This window comes from Micromys minutus (genome assembly GCF_963924665.1).
Source record: "Micromys minutus genome assembly, chromosome: 3".
NCBI classification, from domain to species: domain Eukaryota; kingdom Metazoa; phylum Chordata; class Mammalia; order Rodentia; family Muridae; genus Micromys; species Micromys minutus.
The window spans coordinates 27673719-27689956 of NC_137972.1; the positions used below are offsets into that span (position 1 = coordinate 27673719).

Genomic DNA, 16238 nt, shown 5'->3' on the forward strand with positions numbered 1-16238 from the left:
GAAAAAACTATGGACAATAGAAAGAGATGCATGGGAGACCCAGGTACGGATATTATTCAGCTGTAGGATGTGGGGTGTTGTTTAGTGCATTTCAAGACATCAAAGACAAGGTTGGAAAGTTCCCAGAGAACCAGGAGCTGTGAGAAAACCAGATGTAGATTTAGAAGTAAAGACGATATAAGCTAAGATAAAAAAAAAAATTTCAAAGTAAATGTTGACACAGCTGAAAACAGAATTATTGAGCTGTAGAGAAAATGGAGAAAGAAGGCTAAGGTTCAACAGAGTCAAAAACTGAGAAATCTAGAAACGTGGAAAACAAAAGGAATACGCAGCTATTAAAGTTTATTAAATGTTTCTTCTACATTCATTCATGATAATTGTTATATGATTAGTTACATCTTAATTTGTCAGTGTGGTCACGTGAGTGTCTTGACGGAATGGGGGACAGTGGCTGAGAAAGACTTATGATGTCTACAGAGTTAGGGATGGTCTGCATCTTGTCCTAAGTAGCAGTTGGCTGGATGCTTTGGCCTATGATGACTCACCCTGTGTAAGGCCTTCACTTTCCACAGGTTTTTTTTAAGAGAACAAGAAACTAGGAACTGATGCATGAGCCCCCAGAAATTGCCTGAGGGGGTTTGCTTCTACCCTGTGTGTGTCCTGTGTCCCAAGGATGCACGTATGTTCAAGCAGTAGGAGGAGGGAAAGGATGGCACCCTGGGAGGCAGGGACTTCTGGGAGATTAGAGTTGTCATGGGAAATGGGCTATTAAGAGCTGTGAGGCCTCACTGAAAACCAGAGGACAGAGACCTTCACCAGGCATGGCACAGTGTGTGGTGTGGTGTGTGTGTCTTTGTGTGTGTATGCGAGCTCTCAAGTGTGCATGTGGTGGGGGGGGGTGTTATATTCAGCTCACTTGTGATTTTTATCTGGACACTTCCTAAGGAGTGAGATTCAAAGCTTTACCTTTCAACTTCAGCTCTACCACTGAACAGTTGAATTGACTTGGACAAGTTATTTATTACTTCCAAACTTTAGTTTATTTCTATTTAGGAAAGGAAACTTTAGGGCTGTGGGAAATTTCAGTGGAACGACACACACGCAGTAGACCAACAGAGCCTTGCCTGTGCCGAATCTTCGGGAAGAGAGATGACTTTGAGTCAGTTTGTCTCCGTTTGTCCTTGTTCTGTTTTCTCCTGATATTAAGACTCCTTTTATGTCCTTTTCCCTGAGCCTTTCTTTTACAATGCAGATTGCCAACATAACAATATAAAAGTCCACTGAAGGTGAGTACTTTAGTGACCCTTAATGATTCTAAGTCATTAGGGTGCAGAGCAACCACCATGTTTTCCAGGGACACAGCTGTCTCTTGGAGTTCAGCAAATCTCTGTTCAGTACAAAAATGTTTTTTGAACAAAAGGATTAAACTGAGAATAAATGAACACACACATCTGAAGGACAACATGAAAGATTTGAGATTGTGGGAAACTATCCAGGCAAGAGCTCCTCCCCCTGCAATAAGAAGGCTCTTCCAGAATACACTAGCATCCCTAAGCTCAATATGGCTGGCAGTGCTATAACCCAACAAAGAGCTCTTTTCCTCCCTTCCTATTTTCTTTCAAAAGCCATTAGGGTTATGAGACTATTAAAAAGCATCTATTGTTCTGTTAGCTAACGGAAATCACAGACTTCAATTCTGGAGATTCATTAGGTCTCTACTTTCTAGTGAGTATGGACAGGTACCTGTAAGATGAGTCACTCAGCATAACCTGTAAGTGCCCATGAGTAGCGCATCCATCACTGCTGGTACCTCGTGTACTTGACAGTGGGTTAGCTACAGCTTTGGGATGAGGACCTACAGTTGGATGGTGAGTTAGGGTCAGAGATTAGTTCTATTATCACTCCTCATAAAAGAAGCTATTGGCTCACAAAGCTCAGCAGGCTTCCAAGTAAAGTAACCCCTGCTGGCTTTAACGAACTAGTGATGCTGTCACATAGAAGGTCTGAGCCCTACTCCAGCTCACCTTCGCTTTACCTTGTTGTCTCTCCACCCTCCTCACTCTGCTGGCTGGCCAGGGATGCCAGCCACAGGTACTGCCTTAGTAACCTGCCAGGCTTTCCAGCTTCCAGTTGGGTTCAGTGGATGGAGACGCAATTGAGAGCTCAGTAGGAGGAAAGAAGGTACTTCTAAGTGTCTTTGCTTCCAGATCCTTCCTTGAGGGCATCACCTGGGAGCTTCAGTCACCTTTCAGGATGGGGGTGATGACTGCCTCCCTGTGGTTATTACTCTGCCTGTAGTCTTTTCACCCTTCCCCTACATAGAAAAAAGGAGCACCAGGAATCCTTATCTGAGTGTGTTCCCTGTTTCCTGCTGAAACCTAGTATCTTGCAATTTCAGCCTCTCTGAAAAGACTATTTGCTATGTGCAAATCCTAGAGAAAAGGCTTTGATAGGTGTCATCTAGGTGGAAGACTTCTGCAGTTTTCTGGACTAAGCCACAATATGGCAGAAGCAACATGGGTTGAGAGAAACTAGAATGGCCTGTGTTCCTATCCCAGCAGGAGTCAGGAAGAACAGCAGCGGCTGCAGGGAACACCGGCCATGACAGCTATGTCCAGGGCGTACGTGACTGCTCATGTTCATCGTCATGAGAACTGAGTTTAAGAAAATGAACTCAAGGTTAGGTCCGCAAATATGATGGATGTAATAGGAGAAGCATAACTTAAAGTGTTTGTGTAGATTTTGACTTCTCTTGGTGGTGACTACATATATATATATACATATATACACATGCATACATATATATACACATATATATACATATATATACACACATATATACATATATATGACATATATAATGGATTCTTGGAGAATTTCATACTCTCTCTCCCTCTCTTTTATTTCTCTCTCTCTCTCTCTCTCTCTCTCTCTCTCTCTCTCTCTCTCTCTCTCTTTCTCTCTCTCTCCCTCTCCCTCTCCCTCTCCCCTCCCCCCCATCATGACCAGTTTGTGTTGCCCAAACACTTTTTACTATGGGGCCTGCCCTAGAATATGGTCATTCTACCAAGGGTTATGCACTTATAGAAAATTCACTCTTTTCTCCTATTAAATGTCAGTGTCTCCTGGGCTGGGTGGGACTTCATGGCCACCTCCCCCTCTCCATGTTGATATTTTGTCTGACTTAAGCTTGAGCAAAGGTTGTGCATACTGTCATTGCAGCCATGCATTCAGATGCGTTCCTGCACTCTTGTGTCCAGCAAACACTATTTGTTTATAATAATCTACTACATTTGGCTCTTACAATCTTCCTTCCCCTGTTTCTGAAGATTTCTGAGCCTTGGAAGGGTGTGACATAGATATCACATTTACGGCTGAGCATTCCACAGTCTCTGTTCTCTGCCTATTGGCCGGTTGTGGGTCTCTATTCATTACCACCCACTGCAAGAAGAAATTCCTCTGATGAGGGTTGAGAGGCCCACCAATCTTCGGGTATAGTGGTAAGTCATTAGGACTTGTTTTAACTAAATGTGTTCACTTAGCAGAGTAATAGCACATTCTTCCTGGAGCCTATAACTATCCAGCCACAGTTTGATTGTTTGTTTTTTAACCTCGGTGACCGTGTCAGGTATGAATTCTATCTTGTGCATCGGGCCTTCACTCTAGTCAGAAAGTGACTGATGACCCACTTTCATGCCACTGTTGCACCAGGGGACATATCATACCCAGGCAGCTATTGCTGTAGCTCATAGGGTTTGCAGTTTGGCAAGATTGGTGATTAGTGTGTCTTTTCCTCTGACAGTATGCATAGCACTTCTAACACTGTTAAAGCTATTGAGTGGAGACGACGCCCACAGGTCAGTACCTGCTTGGTGTCTCTGTTTCATGATTCACGTTTACGGTATCTTTAGCAAACAGATCTTGCCATTACATTCTAGAGGGTAACCAAGAACTATGACAGTAACTTGTGTTGTTTGGGAGACTCCGCAGGCAGACAGTTAAAAAAAGATAAATCTCATTCCTGGTATTGGAATTCTTATTTGTTAGCATATGGGGTCTAGATGGGGTATTGTCCCTTTGCCACAGGTTAATTCTGTTTAAACCTTTTTATGTGTGTATACATTTTAGGAAACTTCTACAGTAATAGATAAGTCTTTGGCGATAAAAGTTTTTTATCTGGAAATTCTATATGTGAGCACCTCTATCTGCATTACTTCTTCTTGGCTATAATTCTTGGGGCTAGAGTTAGCTGGTTCTGCAATCCGCTGGCCACACATCTGTCTCCCTATCTAGCTAGAAAATGCTCTTAGCCAGGCCTGCATCTTTGTGCTCCCAACATAGTCTGCACTAAAAGAGATACTCGAAGGAAAGAATAAAGGATAAGAATTATCCATGTCAAAGATAACTACAGCTACATTTGTGGAGGAAACAGGGTGAGAAGTGTTTTTTAAGAAAAAGTGTAATCATAAACAAATAGGGAAAGAGAGAGTAGTGGCGGCAAAGGCCTGGGCCAGATGTTGAGAGGTGAGAGGTAAGGAGAGGTAGCCCTGAGCTTGCTGAAAAGGCGGGATTGGCAAGCATCAGAAAAAAATGTGCTAAGTGTCTCATACGTTCATACCATAGTGTTGGATGCAGTCCTTGGTCTCACCCATAGCTCTACTGAGTGGCTCTTTTTGCTGCCAAAAGCAGTGACTCCAGCGCTCACCACACGTACTCTGGGGTGAAGAGTACACGAATATGTCTTCCTGTGCCATCCTATTCAGTGCCCATGTGTTCAAAAATAAGTAACCAAAAGGCATAATATGGAACTCCGTTGGTACAGTAAGTGTAGTAAGACTTAGTACAGTCAGACTCAGTACCAGCATGGACATAAGGCTAGCACTGCCTGTCTCAGTACCAGCACAGAGATTTCATGCTTCACTAATTACAAGAGCCTTGAAAGTGTGACATTACTAGAATCTACTCATACCTACCACAGTATTCAAACTGCTTTAGAGCATTCCAGCAAGGTTGTGGATGCAGTTGCTATGACTCCCTGTTGACAACTGCTCCTGGGCTTTGCAGTGCAGGGTGATGGCTGGATCAGCAGCAAGTAGCATCTGCATTTGATAGAACTTAGTTAGAAATGCAAACCCAGGTCCCACTGAAACTGAATCAGAATAGTCTTCTGTTCTGGGTGCCATCATCCAGTATCTGGGCCCCTGTAGACAGGTCACTTCCTCTCTACCAGTTTGTCGGTTCTGGTTTATAGCATCTGGTTCTCAGCATTGAAACCAGAAGGAAATAGAATAATTCAAGTAGAATAATGACTGTCACACCTCAGCTGGGGTGTTCTTGGGACAAGATTTGTAGAGTCACAGGGCTTTGGTGTGTTGGTAGAATTTCTTGTCACCCAGTCTTTGCGATCCCCCAAGCCTAAGAGCTCACTCAGTCAGTAAGTGGGTTGACCCGAGTACACTGAACTCACAGGTATGTGCTTGGATGGGCTTTGTTTATTCCTGGATACTTCCTAGTTAGTACTACTTTCATACTGGGGTCATACCAAAATAATTATTCCCATCTTCCTCAAAGCGGTAACTTAAGTCATGTGGCAGTCACTGACATCAACAACCCCCGCCCCCGTCACCGGTGTCCTTGCTTCATCCCACGAGTCTCCTGATGTAACACTTTCAGTTTTCCGAATGATCACGGCGCTTGCTGGTGTTTTGCTCCATGAGTTCTGCCTCATGCCTGGATACAGAGATGAGAAAACGCGGTGAGACCGGAGGGGCTCTGGATAGGGCAGGCAGGGAGCAGCCTTTCAGGCAGGGAGTCGGCAAACATTGAAACAGGGAAGCATGAAGCCAGGAACCTCCAGATGGCTGGGCACGCTGCTGGAGGGTGAGGAAAAACCTGGGACCATAGAAGCCAAAACAGCAGAGGAAAAGGGGAACTTGGATCTGTGCATGACAGAGATCACTGGTGCGCTTTCAAAGTGACACGTTTCAGTGCGCCCCTCCATAAGAACAGTCCAGGTGCTGCATAAGGACAGGGAAGGCAGGGAAGTTGGGGGACCGATTAACTCAACATCTGAGAGGATAGTGAGGTGAGGGTGGGGGCATGAAAAAGTTGAGACAATAAGCAATTGTACCCCCAGCTACCTTTTCTAATTTCACTGTCGTAAGTATTTTCTGGTTTCTCTGTAATTAGCGTGTATTATTTATTTAGTAAAATCATGTATGTATGTCTATGAGTAATTCAAACTCAAGATAGCAGGGCTGGGAAACTGGTTGGTGGGAGAGTTAGGGAATGGACCCCCTGGGCCAATGCTCACATGGGTGGTGTGCCCACCAACAAGGTAGGGACACAAGGAACAGAGGTGGCATTGCTGGTGGCCGAGCACAGCCATGGACTGCTGTGACTTCCTGTTGCTACCTTCCTAGCCCATGGTTCTGTAATTCACCTTCCCGTCCTACACCAACTGGACAACTGGCTCTATGACTGTAGAGCCCGGCGCTGTGCCGTCAGTAAATGTTTACCAAGTGCTCAGGGATGCGTTTTCCAGGCAGGCCTTGGTGACAGAAAGATGGAAATCAAGCAGCATCTATTGTCACAAAATGCCACCTCATTGGAAAGGCGGATAGATATGTCTTAAAATCCCTTTAATACACATACCCCTTAAAACATACAGTTCTAATGGAGGGTTATGAAGAAAGCAACTGGTTCTAAGAGGGCATAGATCAGAGGTCAGGGGTTTGAAGGAGAACTCTCAGGAAGGGAGATGGTTGGGCTGAGAGTTGAAGAACTGGTTCTGGAGAAGGCATCCGAGAGGGAGGAGCAATCCCCGTGGCAGGGCTGTGGGATGGAGGTACAGCTGCCCTATCCTTAACAACACCGTGTCTGTGAAACACACATTAGGTGACCCGTCATCAAGTGAACATCCTACGGAACACTCCCACAAACCTCCTTGGTACAGATCAGTTGCTGGAGGAAACCTCTTGATACAGAGATGTATCAACTGCAAGATGCTCTGCTTACTGACGGTACCACACAGAACAGTTTACTATGAGCTTTTCAAAAACTACTAAACATATTTTTACATCTATGCATTGATTGTGTGGTGTGTGTGTGTGTGTGTGTGTGTGTGTGTGTGTGTGTTTGTGTGTGTATGTTTGTGTGTGCGTGTGTGTGTGTGTGTGTGCTCGAGTGCATGCGCACGTGCCACTGCACACATGTGGAGGTCAGAGGACAACTTGTGAGTATGGGTTCCCTCATTCCACCACGGGACTGCCAGGGATCAAACTCTGACCGCATCGTCCATGCATTAAGCAGCCACACAGCCATTTACTGTCATCTTTAAATACCACACACTGATAACTGCGTGTGTCATGCTTTGAATGTCATAAGAAACCCCAGTCACATGAGGGATACATGTGATGCTATGATGGTCATATGTCAGTAAACATTAGACACTTTTAGCTCCATTATAATCCTCTGGTACCACGTTTTGTGGCACACGACTGGGGTATCTTTGAATCTGAGCAAAATGCTGTTTGATTGACTTCCAGAGAGAGGAACAGGGCAGGGGCTGTGTGGAGAGGGGCATGGGAAGAGCCCTACAGTGTTTGTAGGTCACTAGGACATCTTGGTATTTCTCCTAAGAGGCACCAAAGGTTTTGGAGTGACTTTTTGTGTGGCCCATTTGGCTGCAGCCCAGATCACAGCCCCTTGTCTGTCACCTGTCTGTTACTTGAGACTGGAAGCTGCTGGTACTGCTGGTCTGATCCCTTCCCCGTGGCCTGGCAACCAGATATGGGGGTTTTCCAGCTTCTGGGGTGAGCACTCGGAAGACCCCTCAGCACCTTTCAGCTTCTCTTGAAAGTTACTTTGCAGCCCAACTTTCTTCATGGCTTGGCAGACTTTATCACTAATGTGTGTACAAATTGCTAATTAATGGAATCGTTTGGATCCAAAAACATCTTGCTCTAATGGGAGCCTACAAAGTGCTCACATTAATTCACAGGTAAAATTATTCTAGTCTTTTTAAAAAAATTTTTTTTTCTTTTCCTCTGCTTGTCTTAATAGCTGGGGAGAGTTCTTCTAATTAGCATCGTGGAAACCACTGGCCACAGCTCAAAGCACACAGTAGTGTGTACTTCTGGGCTTGAGAAATGTGAGCAGCTATGGTTATCCAGGGAACTGGGCCACAGATAAGTGCCAAAGAACAAAAGAGAAGGACCATGGTGTCTGAGAGGAGAGATAGGGAGAAGGTGACAAGCCCTATGAAGACAGTAAAAATGAGCCAGCCCCATGTGGGATTCACAGGGGCTTTGCCCTCCTGTGTGTGTGATGGAGGTCCATGGGAAAATGTTCTTCCAGGCACCTTTGCCCTGATGTCCTGGGATGAGGACACCCAGTGTACTTTCCCTTCCCAGAAAGCTAACAGGAACTGCCCTAGGCTTCAGAGCATCCTATTATCATCGCCCAAACACTCCACTACAGCCCCTTCCTGGCATCATTCCCAGTAAGCATCCACAGTGCAGCCACCAAATGTCTAGCCCTTTCCCTGTGGCAGAGCAGAGCAAGCCTGCCACCTCCGAGGTCCCCTGATAACACAAGCGTTCTCCACTGGCTGGCCATTCACTCCTCCTCCTCTACTGATCTCTGGGCGCTTTCCGTTTATGCTTGATGATAAACACAGGACAACGTTTGCCATTTTAACTACTTTACGTGAGTGTGGCTCCGGGGGATGGGGGTACTCTGTAGACTTGTATGAGTGTCATCTAATCTGCAGAACTTTCTTCACTCCCCAAACTGAAACTCCAGGCTGTTATTTATGAAGCCCCTTTTAATGGAGCTTTTGAGTGTCACATTCGGATGATGCGGCTCCTGGTAGAACTCCACGATACCCAGCGGTCCCCTCATTTGTGACTAAAAAGGATGCCTTTAGAGCTACACCCTTGGCTCTGATCCGTGGTTCTCAGACATGCCCTGCTGGTAAGGTAGTTTCTTCATTGGAAATTGTACCCTCCTGGACCCCTTTCCACCAGGGTGCTGTGTGTTGTAGAGCAGGTAGACTGATGGTAGGCGCTGGTAATCCACCAGAGTGGCCTGAGATGACTAAGTCCTGTGTGGCTGTGGGTAGTCACAGTGAGTTCTTGTGCTGAGCTCTGCTCTAGAAGAAGACACACTAGGGTGTCTCTGAGATGGGCTATTAAAAAAAACTTAATAGTTGTGGATGAAAACATGTTCTCCCCTCCTCAGAAGTACAGCATCTGCTGCCGGTCCTTTTATTTGGATGTGCCTCCAGGACAGAGTTGGAGTCAAGCCAACCTGAATTTAGATTCTAGTGTTGTCACTCATTGGCTGTGACCTTGAGCCTCTGTTTCCTCATCTGACACATGGGACTTGTGAGTCCCACTTGGGCTGCTAAGAAGATCGTAGGAGGTCGCGTTAGCGTGGTGCCCGAGGCAGCACGGACTCAAAGGAGGAGGCAGAGGTTCTGCTGCTGCTACTGTTGATGCTTTTGTTGCACAGGTCTCCAGGTGGTCCTGAACTCCATCATCAAGGCCATGGTGCCTCTGCTGCACATCGCTCTCCTCGTGCTCTTTGTCATCATCATTTACGCTATCATCGGCCTGGAGCTCTTCATGGGGAAGATGCACAAGACCTGCTACAACCAGGAGGGCATAATAGGTAAGAGGGGGCTCGCTCTGGGCAGCAGCAATTCAGGAGGGTGTTGCTTCCCCCATAGCTGCTTTCCCTTGGGTTAAATGTGCCATAGCTACCTGTGTTCCAAACCTGGATAAGGCGTCCAGTTTTCTCATTCTTCAGACCATGATGACAGGGAAGGCAGGGGGCTCCGCCTTCTTTCCCCCTCATTTCCAATGTCTGCCTTCACTACTGCCGATCTCTGTTCAAATCGCAGGTATAAGCTTTGTCCAGCACTCCTAATGCATCATGTAATGGAGAAGCACGATTGGAGGACCAAGGTTAAGCACCCACCATTCATCAGTTTCTTAAGCTTGAAGCAGATTCTGAGTATGTGAGCGGCCACTGCGAGCTAATGAGCACGTGTAGCCAATAGTACGCCAATGTGGTTGATCATCCAAACCCTTCAGGACATTTGTACCACCCCCAACTCCCCATCACCACCCATCATTCTTCCCTCTTAGAGTTGTCCCTCGCTCCTCTGCAGTCACTGTTTTATCAACAGCAGAACCCCAGGGTCCCTTCCTTTCACAGAGTAGATGAAGAGGCTGTCATTAAAGTCCCTTGCCACCAGTTCAGCTCCATGTCACAACCATCAATACTGCTTTTATGAGCCTCCCCTCTTTGTGTTCCTTCCATCAATCAACAAATTTAACAGAGAGTGCTGGCTCATTAAGCACTTTCTTAAGTGGCACCAGGGTTTGGACTTATGGGATAAACCCCGCACTGCTCTCTTATGTGACTAACATTTCAACTTGACCTTTAAAAAATAATAAACAGGGGCTAGAGAGGTGGCTCAGCAGTGAAGAGCACCGAATCTTTCAGAAGACCTGGGTTCATTTCCTAGCACCCACGTGGCAGCCTTCTCTAACTCCAGTTCCTAGGGATCACATACCTTTTCTTCCTACAAGGGCACCATTCACCCAGATGGCACGCAGACATACAAGAGAACAAAACACTCAAACATATAAAAAAGTAAAATAACACATTAACTTTTCTCTTTCTTAAAAAAAAATTGGTAAGGCTTTAAATGGATATATAGAATAGTCATGTACATACATATATACATACATGTATGTGTAAACAGACACGTAGCATTAGAAATCCCCATTCCAAAGCTGTTGGCAGTGCATTTCATTTTTAAAAATAGACCTGTCATTTTCATTTGGGCATTATTGAGGAAAATGGAGAGCACATCTGGAGCACTAACTGTCCTTCTGTCCTCTGTATCTTTCCAGACCCACGTAGCCCAAGCTGCAAGTTGGGTGCAGTGGGTGATGGTGGCACCAGCCCGTAAGCCAGCATCACCACCTGGTAGACAAAGGGTGCTGTGACCAGGCAGCCTAATGGCTTCTGTGAGGCTGCTCATTGTCACACAGTCACCAGTAAGACAAACAGTGCCCATGAGTCTGTATTTACAGAATCATCTTATTTTTACTTTTTAAAGAAATTATGTTTCAGATAAATTATTCACCCTTGAGAATTTTCAAGTTACTTAAGTTATAACGGTGTAAATTGGGTGACAATTTAAGATGTTAGTTGATAGATACTTTTTAATAGGAAGAGCAAGTTCCTGCCTTCCACTAAAAGTCAAAGACATCAACCTTACTTAGAGAAGATCAGCCAACATAATGATCAGTTGTCTCCCTTTAATGCAAATCCTTATTTTCCTTTCAACTGATCTGTAGCTATTGCCAAGCTAGTAACTTAAGATAACAGTCCAGCTTGGTTGGAGTGCTCTCAGAACTTACTATCGAAACTTATGCAGTTATGCTACATAATCTGTGGTCCGCTGGACCCAGACTCTTCAAAATGTGGCAGAGGGACAGAATCTCCATGATTCCCCATCAGTTTGGCAGTGATCAGTGGTGTGACACTCACCAGTGAAACAGGGAGGGGTTCTGTCATGAACCAAAGACAGCGACTGTACCATGCCATCAAATGCTGCTATGCCACAAAGCCACTGGTAGCTGCTTAAAACCTTTTAGTCACCTCTGCCATCTTAAAGGGAAGGTGCCAGACATATCTCTTCTTCTGGTGAGGGTCCTGCAAGGCTGTGAGCAAAATGCAGCCTTGAATAATTGTCACAGTCACAGAGTTTGTTACCAGCCCTCTGTGGCTCCAAATGACAAGAAAATGATGACCTCTTTCTAGGGTACTCAGAGAGGCCCTGTGAAAAGACATCTCCAGAGGGTTTTTTTTTTTTTTTTTTTTTGGCTCCTTTTGGAAGAAGAGCTAAGTTGTCTTCAACTTCTGGAAGGGACAGCTTAAGGTCATCCTTGCCTTGATAGTAAACAAGGCCAAGACAATCACCTGAGCTTTCTCAGGCACCCTTCCACAGTGCTCTTATCATTTTTGTGATGAGTTTCATCTCCATCCTATAGCCTCAAAGGCCAGTTAGTCTCCTAGGTGGAAACCCAATAAGCCAGGATATCGGCCAATGAGAGTAATGTCCCCTCAGAAAGCCACTATGGAGAAAAGTTTGCTGGCTGCAGCAGCCTTGATCTAGAACAAAGCAATTGAAGTTCCCACTTCCCTTCCTCCTCCGACTGTCTGCCTACAGCCCAGAGTTTTCTAGCTTCTCCCAAAAGAACGCCATTTGGTTCCCACTGAGGGAACCTCACAGTATTCTCACTGAGGAAGAGGGAGAACCCATGGAAGTCTGGTCTCATTTCTACCAATACGATAGGAAGCAGTCCACAAACCCCTCAGGCCCAGCATCAGTGGGTTTGAGGGTTTTTTAGAACATGTGTTGTTTTTGTTTAGAGTTTAGACACTAAAATATTTCCTGCCATACGTAGCTTTTACAAAAGCTTAGCAAGTCTTTGTTATAGTTCCATTCTTCCTTTTAAACTCTAATGTTATTTCACAGACTGAATTTCATATCCTTCTAAATTTTTTAATCCATGTTCCTTGTAAGATCCCTGCAAGAAAGCTTTGGCCTGCCTAGGTGTTATTGTTCTGTCTTTAGTCTAGTCTTTCTATGTCCAGTGTCCAATGGTGATTGTCTTGGAAGAGGCTGTTTTCTCCCAATCTCTCCAGCAACTGCAAGATATCCCTCCTGGCTGCTCAGCAGATAAAGTGCCATATGCCAATACCTTTTGTTTCTGGGTGTCCCATCTGTCCAGTGAATCTGGAGCCAGGGCTCTTGGTAGCTCTCCCCAGCACAGTAATTACCCCTGAGACTGGCACAGAATTTGTTGGCTAAACCTAGCAATGAAATCACATTCTATTTTGCCTTCAAGTTGAGATCTAAAAATGTAATTGCTGTTGTCTTGGTGGTTTGGAACCCTGCTGCAAGTTCCCCTAGGATTCTGCTTTTTGCTGAAGTTGAGACCATTTCTAAAATCTCCTTTATTTTACCGAAGACTTAGTTTGATCTTTCTGCACCGACTACCTTCTACAATTTCGTTCTGAAACATATAGCCCACATGGCTTTATTACCTCGTCCTCACATTTCTATTTCTCTCCCTAGGACCTCTGACTCTTTGGAAGAAAGCCAGTACATCTTTATGGTTATGTTTATTTTCCTTGCCCTGAGGTGCATGTCACTAGGACCTGGTGATCTGTGGGTTCACATTTTTTTCAAGGGCTCCTTTTTATAGATACCTATTTTTACTGGATCATCGCTGCTTCTTAATTGTTCTGTGATTTTTTTTCATTATTGTTCAGGGAGGATTTAAAATAGCATAGCCACCTTTGAGCTTGTGGATGTTCTTCCCAAAGCTCATTCCCTTCCTTTCTTTATCCATGAGATCACTGCCCCTCGGTGTCCTTTTCTGCTAATAGATATATATCTGTAGATTCTCTGAGCAGGTCCTTCCTGTGAGCAGTAAGAGCTGGTTTGGGCAGGACCACCCACCTTCTTTATGTCTACTGTTTGAGGAACAGAAGATGCAGGACAGACGGTCAGTCTAGGAGCCACGTTGTAAATAGATAACTGACATCTTTATGCTGCAGATAAATAGAATTATAGAACGCAGTAGGAATGCAAGTTCCCCTTCATCTTTTCATCATCTCTTCTGTCCACCCTCCTGACTCTACAAAGCTGGTTCCAGTGTAAGAATGGAATTAATGATTTATTTGGTTCCTGTTTCTTCTTGTTTCTCAACTCTCATTTTTTAGGTGCTTTGCTTTGCTATTTTTAACATATTATTTAGGTTTGAAAATAACTTTCACCTCTCTTCTTTCAACAGCATTAAATTCACATCTCTAAAAATCTGACAGTTTTTAAAGTCATAAAATGTTGTAACTAGGGGCAGCTCAGTTCAGCTACCTTACCATGTAGCCGCTGGATGCCAGACCGTGAATAAGAATGTGGCATGGATACTTGTTACCCTCAGGTAGTTGAGACATCAGTGACCTAGACCTGTCCCCTTGGTCACTGAACATAGCACTGGGCAGAAAATAAGCCAGGAAGCAACTTTATTCTGAACAGTCCAAAGGCTGGGAGTGAGCCAGATGTCTATCATCTGGAGAATGGATGAACACACTGCTCAGTAATAAAAAGGAGCAGACCAGGCCAAAATGCAGCAGTGTGCTTGAACCCAGAAGCACTGTGCTTAAAGAAGGATCAAGGAGGAATGGGCATACGAAGGTGTCTCCGCATGTGACTGTATTTATAGGAATCTTAAAGGAAAGGCAAGCTATGAAGACAGAGAACAAATCAGCTTGTTCCAAGTTGGGGACAGAAGGAAGCATGGATTACAAGCACGGACTACAAGCACATAGGGCTCATTGGAGGTGACGTAGAGGAAGAAGTGATAGGTGTCACTGCTGTCCCTAGGAAGATACTGACACACACTTTCAACCACAGCACTCACCTCTGTTCTCCTAAGAAGCCTATCACAGCCAAGGGTTAACATTTCTGTGCCCTTCTTTTTTTCTTGAGAGTAAACAGTTTCAATTGGAAAGTCATTGATGCCAACAAACATCTAGCCAGTCATCTTCCATAAAGAGCTTGTGTCCCATGGGCCAAATAATCACCCTGTGATGGTTTGGGTCCTTGTAAAAGAAGGGAGGATTCTGGGCATCTTATTATCTCTAAAGGAAGGAGCACAGGCAGACTCTCTCTGGAGTTACATGTCGCTGTTGTCAAAAGCAATTGTTTGTTCAAACACGGTCTTCTGTTTGTCATTGCCGAGACTTTCTACAGCAGCTAGATAAGACCCTCAGTTTCCCAGACCTGAGTTCCTTACGTCGTCTTCTGTTTTTCAGAACAATTTACACTTGAGACTGATGCGCCGTTATCACTTTCTGATTGGCCACTTGGATGGCCTGCTATGCTATGCCAGAGGGGACAATACCTTAGTGTCTGTGAAATCAATTGTGGTTAAAATGCAGTGTTCACAACATTTGGTTGAAAATACTGACCTGCATCATTGTGGCCCTGGGATGAATGACTGGCCTCCCGTGGTTTTAATCCCCATGTGAGGGCACTAACCGAAATGTGTGTGTGTGATTACTACTGTGGGTGCTCGTCGGCCTTACCCTGTTAACTTTTCTCTCTAACGTCTTTTCTTCATTCTCTGCCCATCATTACCCCTCCTTCCCTCCTTCCGTCTCCTGTTGCCTTGGTGATGGAGATGTTCCAGCAGAAGAGGATCCTTCCCCTTGTGCTTTGGAGACAGGCCATGGGCGACAGTGTCAGAACGGGACCGTGTGCAAGCCTGGGTGGGATGGGCCCAAGCACGGCATCACCAACTTCGACAACTTCGCCTTCGCCATGCTGACGGTGTTCCAGTGTATCACCATGGAGGGCTGGACAGACGTGCTGTACTGGGTACGCAGACTGGGCACTCAGAGGGTGGGTGCATGGAGGGCCAGAGGCCTGTCTCAACTCCTCACCTTCCCTCCCATGATATTGGTTACACATGCCCACATAAGCTGAGAGGGGTGATTGATGAATGCCTTTGATTTGTTCCAGGGTTTTCCTGAGAAACAAAACATAACGTGTCCACATCTGCAAGGTTTCCCTCCCTTGAGTGAGGGTCATCTTTAGCTGACCCACCACAGTACGGATCACTGGTGTACAGCTTACGCTGTGCAGATGAACCGGGCTACACCTGAAATAAGGGCTCCATCCAGCTCCTCTTCCTGCTGTAAACTTCTTTCTGCTCTTAACCTTTTTCTGCCTCTTACCTAAAAGAAAGCTAAGGCAGAATACTACTCAGAGGAAAGCTAGGGCTGATCTAGAAGGAGACGGTGTAAAGAAAACTGGTTTTGTATTGAATTGTGTAGCCATGTGGTATGCTTTTACGTTTAACTCTCGTTTTAGTCTTAACATATTAGACCACTCCATCAAAGTCTCTTTCATTGTCAGATAGAGGCTCTGCTTACTGTATGGTGCATATTTAGAATGCCCCTCATAAGCCACCACTGCTTTGCCACCTTTGAGCCCCTGAAGTGCCTGCCAGTCAATGTGCATACCATATTTTAGCTGTCTTCCTTCTGGCTGAGTCAAGTCCATTATTTGTTAAAAAAAAAAAAAAAAAAAAAAAACACAGAAAATACCATTTTCGAGGTTGGTGTTTTCCACTTCTGCATGA

General features: G+C 45.1%; 1 protein-coding gene across 26 annotated transcripts in view; it reads left to right on the top strand.

Annotated features, from left to right (window-relative positions):
- Positions 1-16238, top strand: part of CACNA1C (calcium voltage-gated channel subunit alpha1 C) — a gene marked incomplete at its 5' end in the record, with an annotated part of 581859 nt that overhangs the window by 415445 nt on the left and 150176 nt on the right. For 25 of the 26 annotated variants that reach the window (XM_080914120.1, XM_080914140.1, XM_080914139.1 and 22 more), the window contains 2 exons: positions 9517-9675; positions 15276-15472. In XM_080914120.1, coding sequence (XP_080770246.1) covers positions 9517-9675; positions 15276-15472 — 356 coding nt within the window. The remainder of the gene's footprint in view (positions 1-9516; positions 9676-15275; positions 15473-16238) is intronic. The other variant, XM_080914137.1, reaches the window with a different exon arrangement.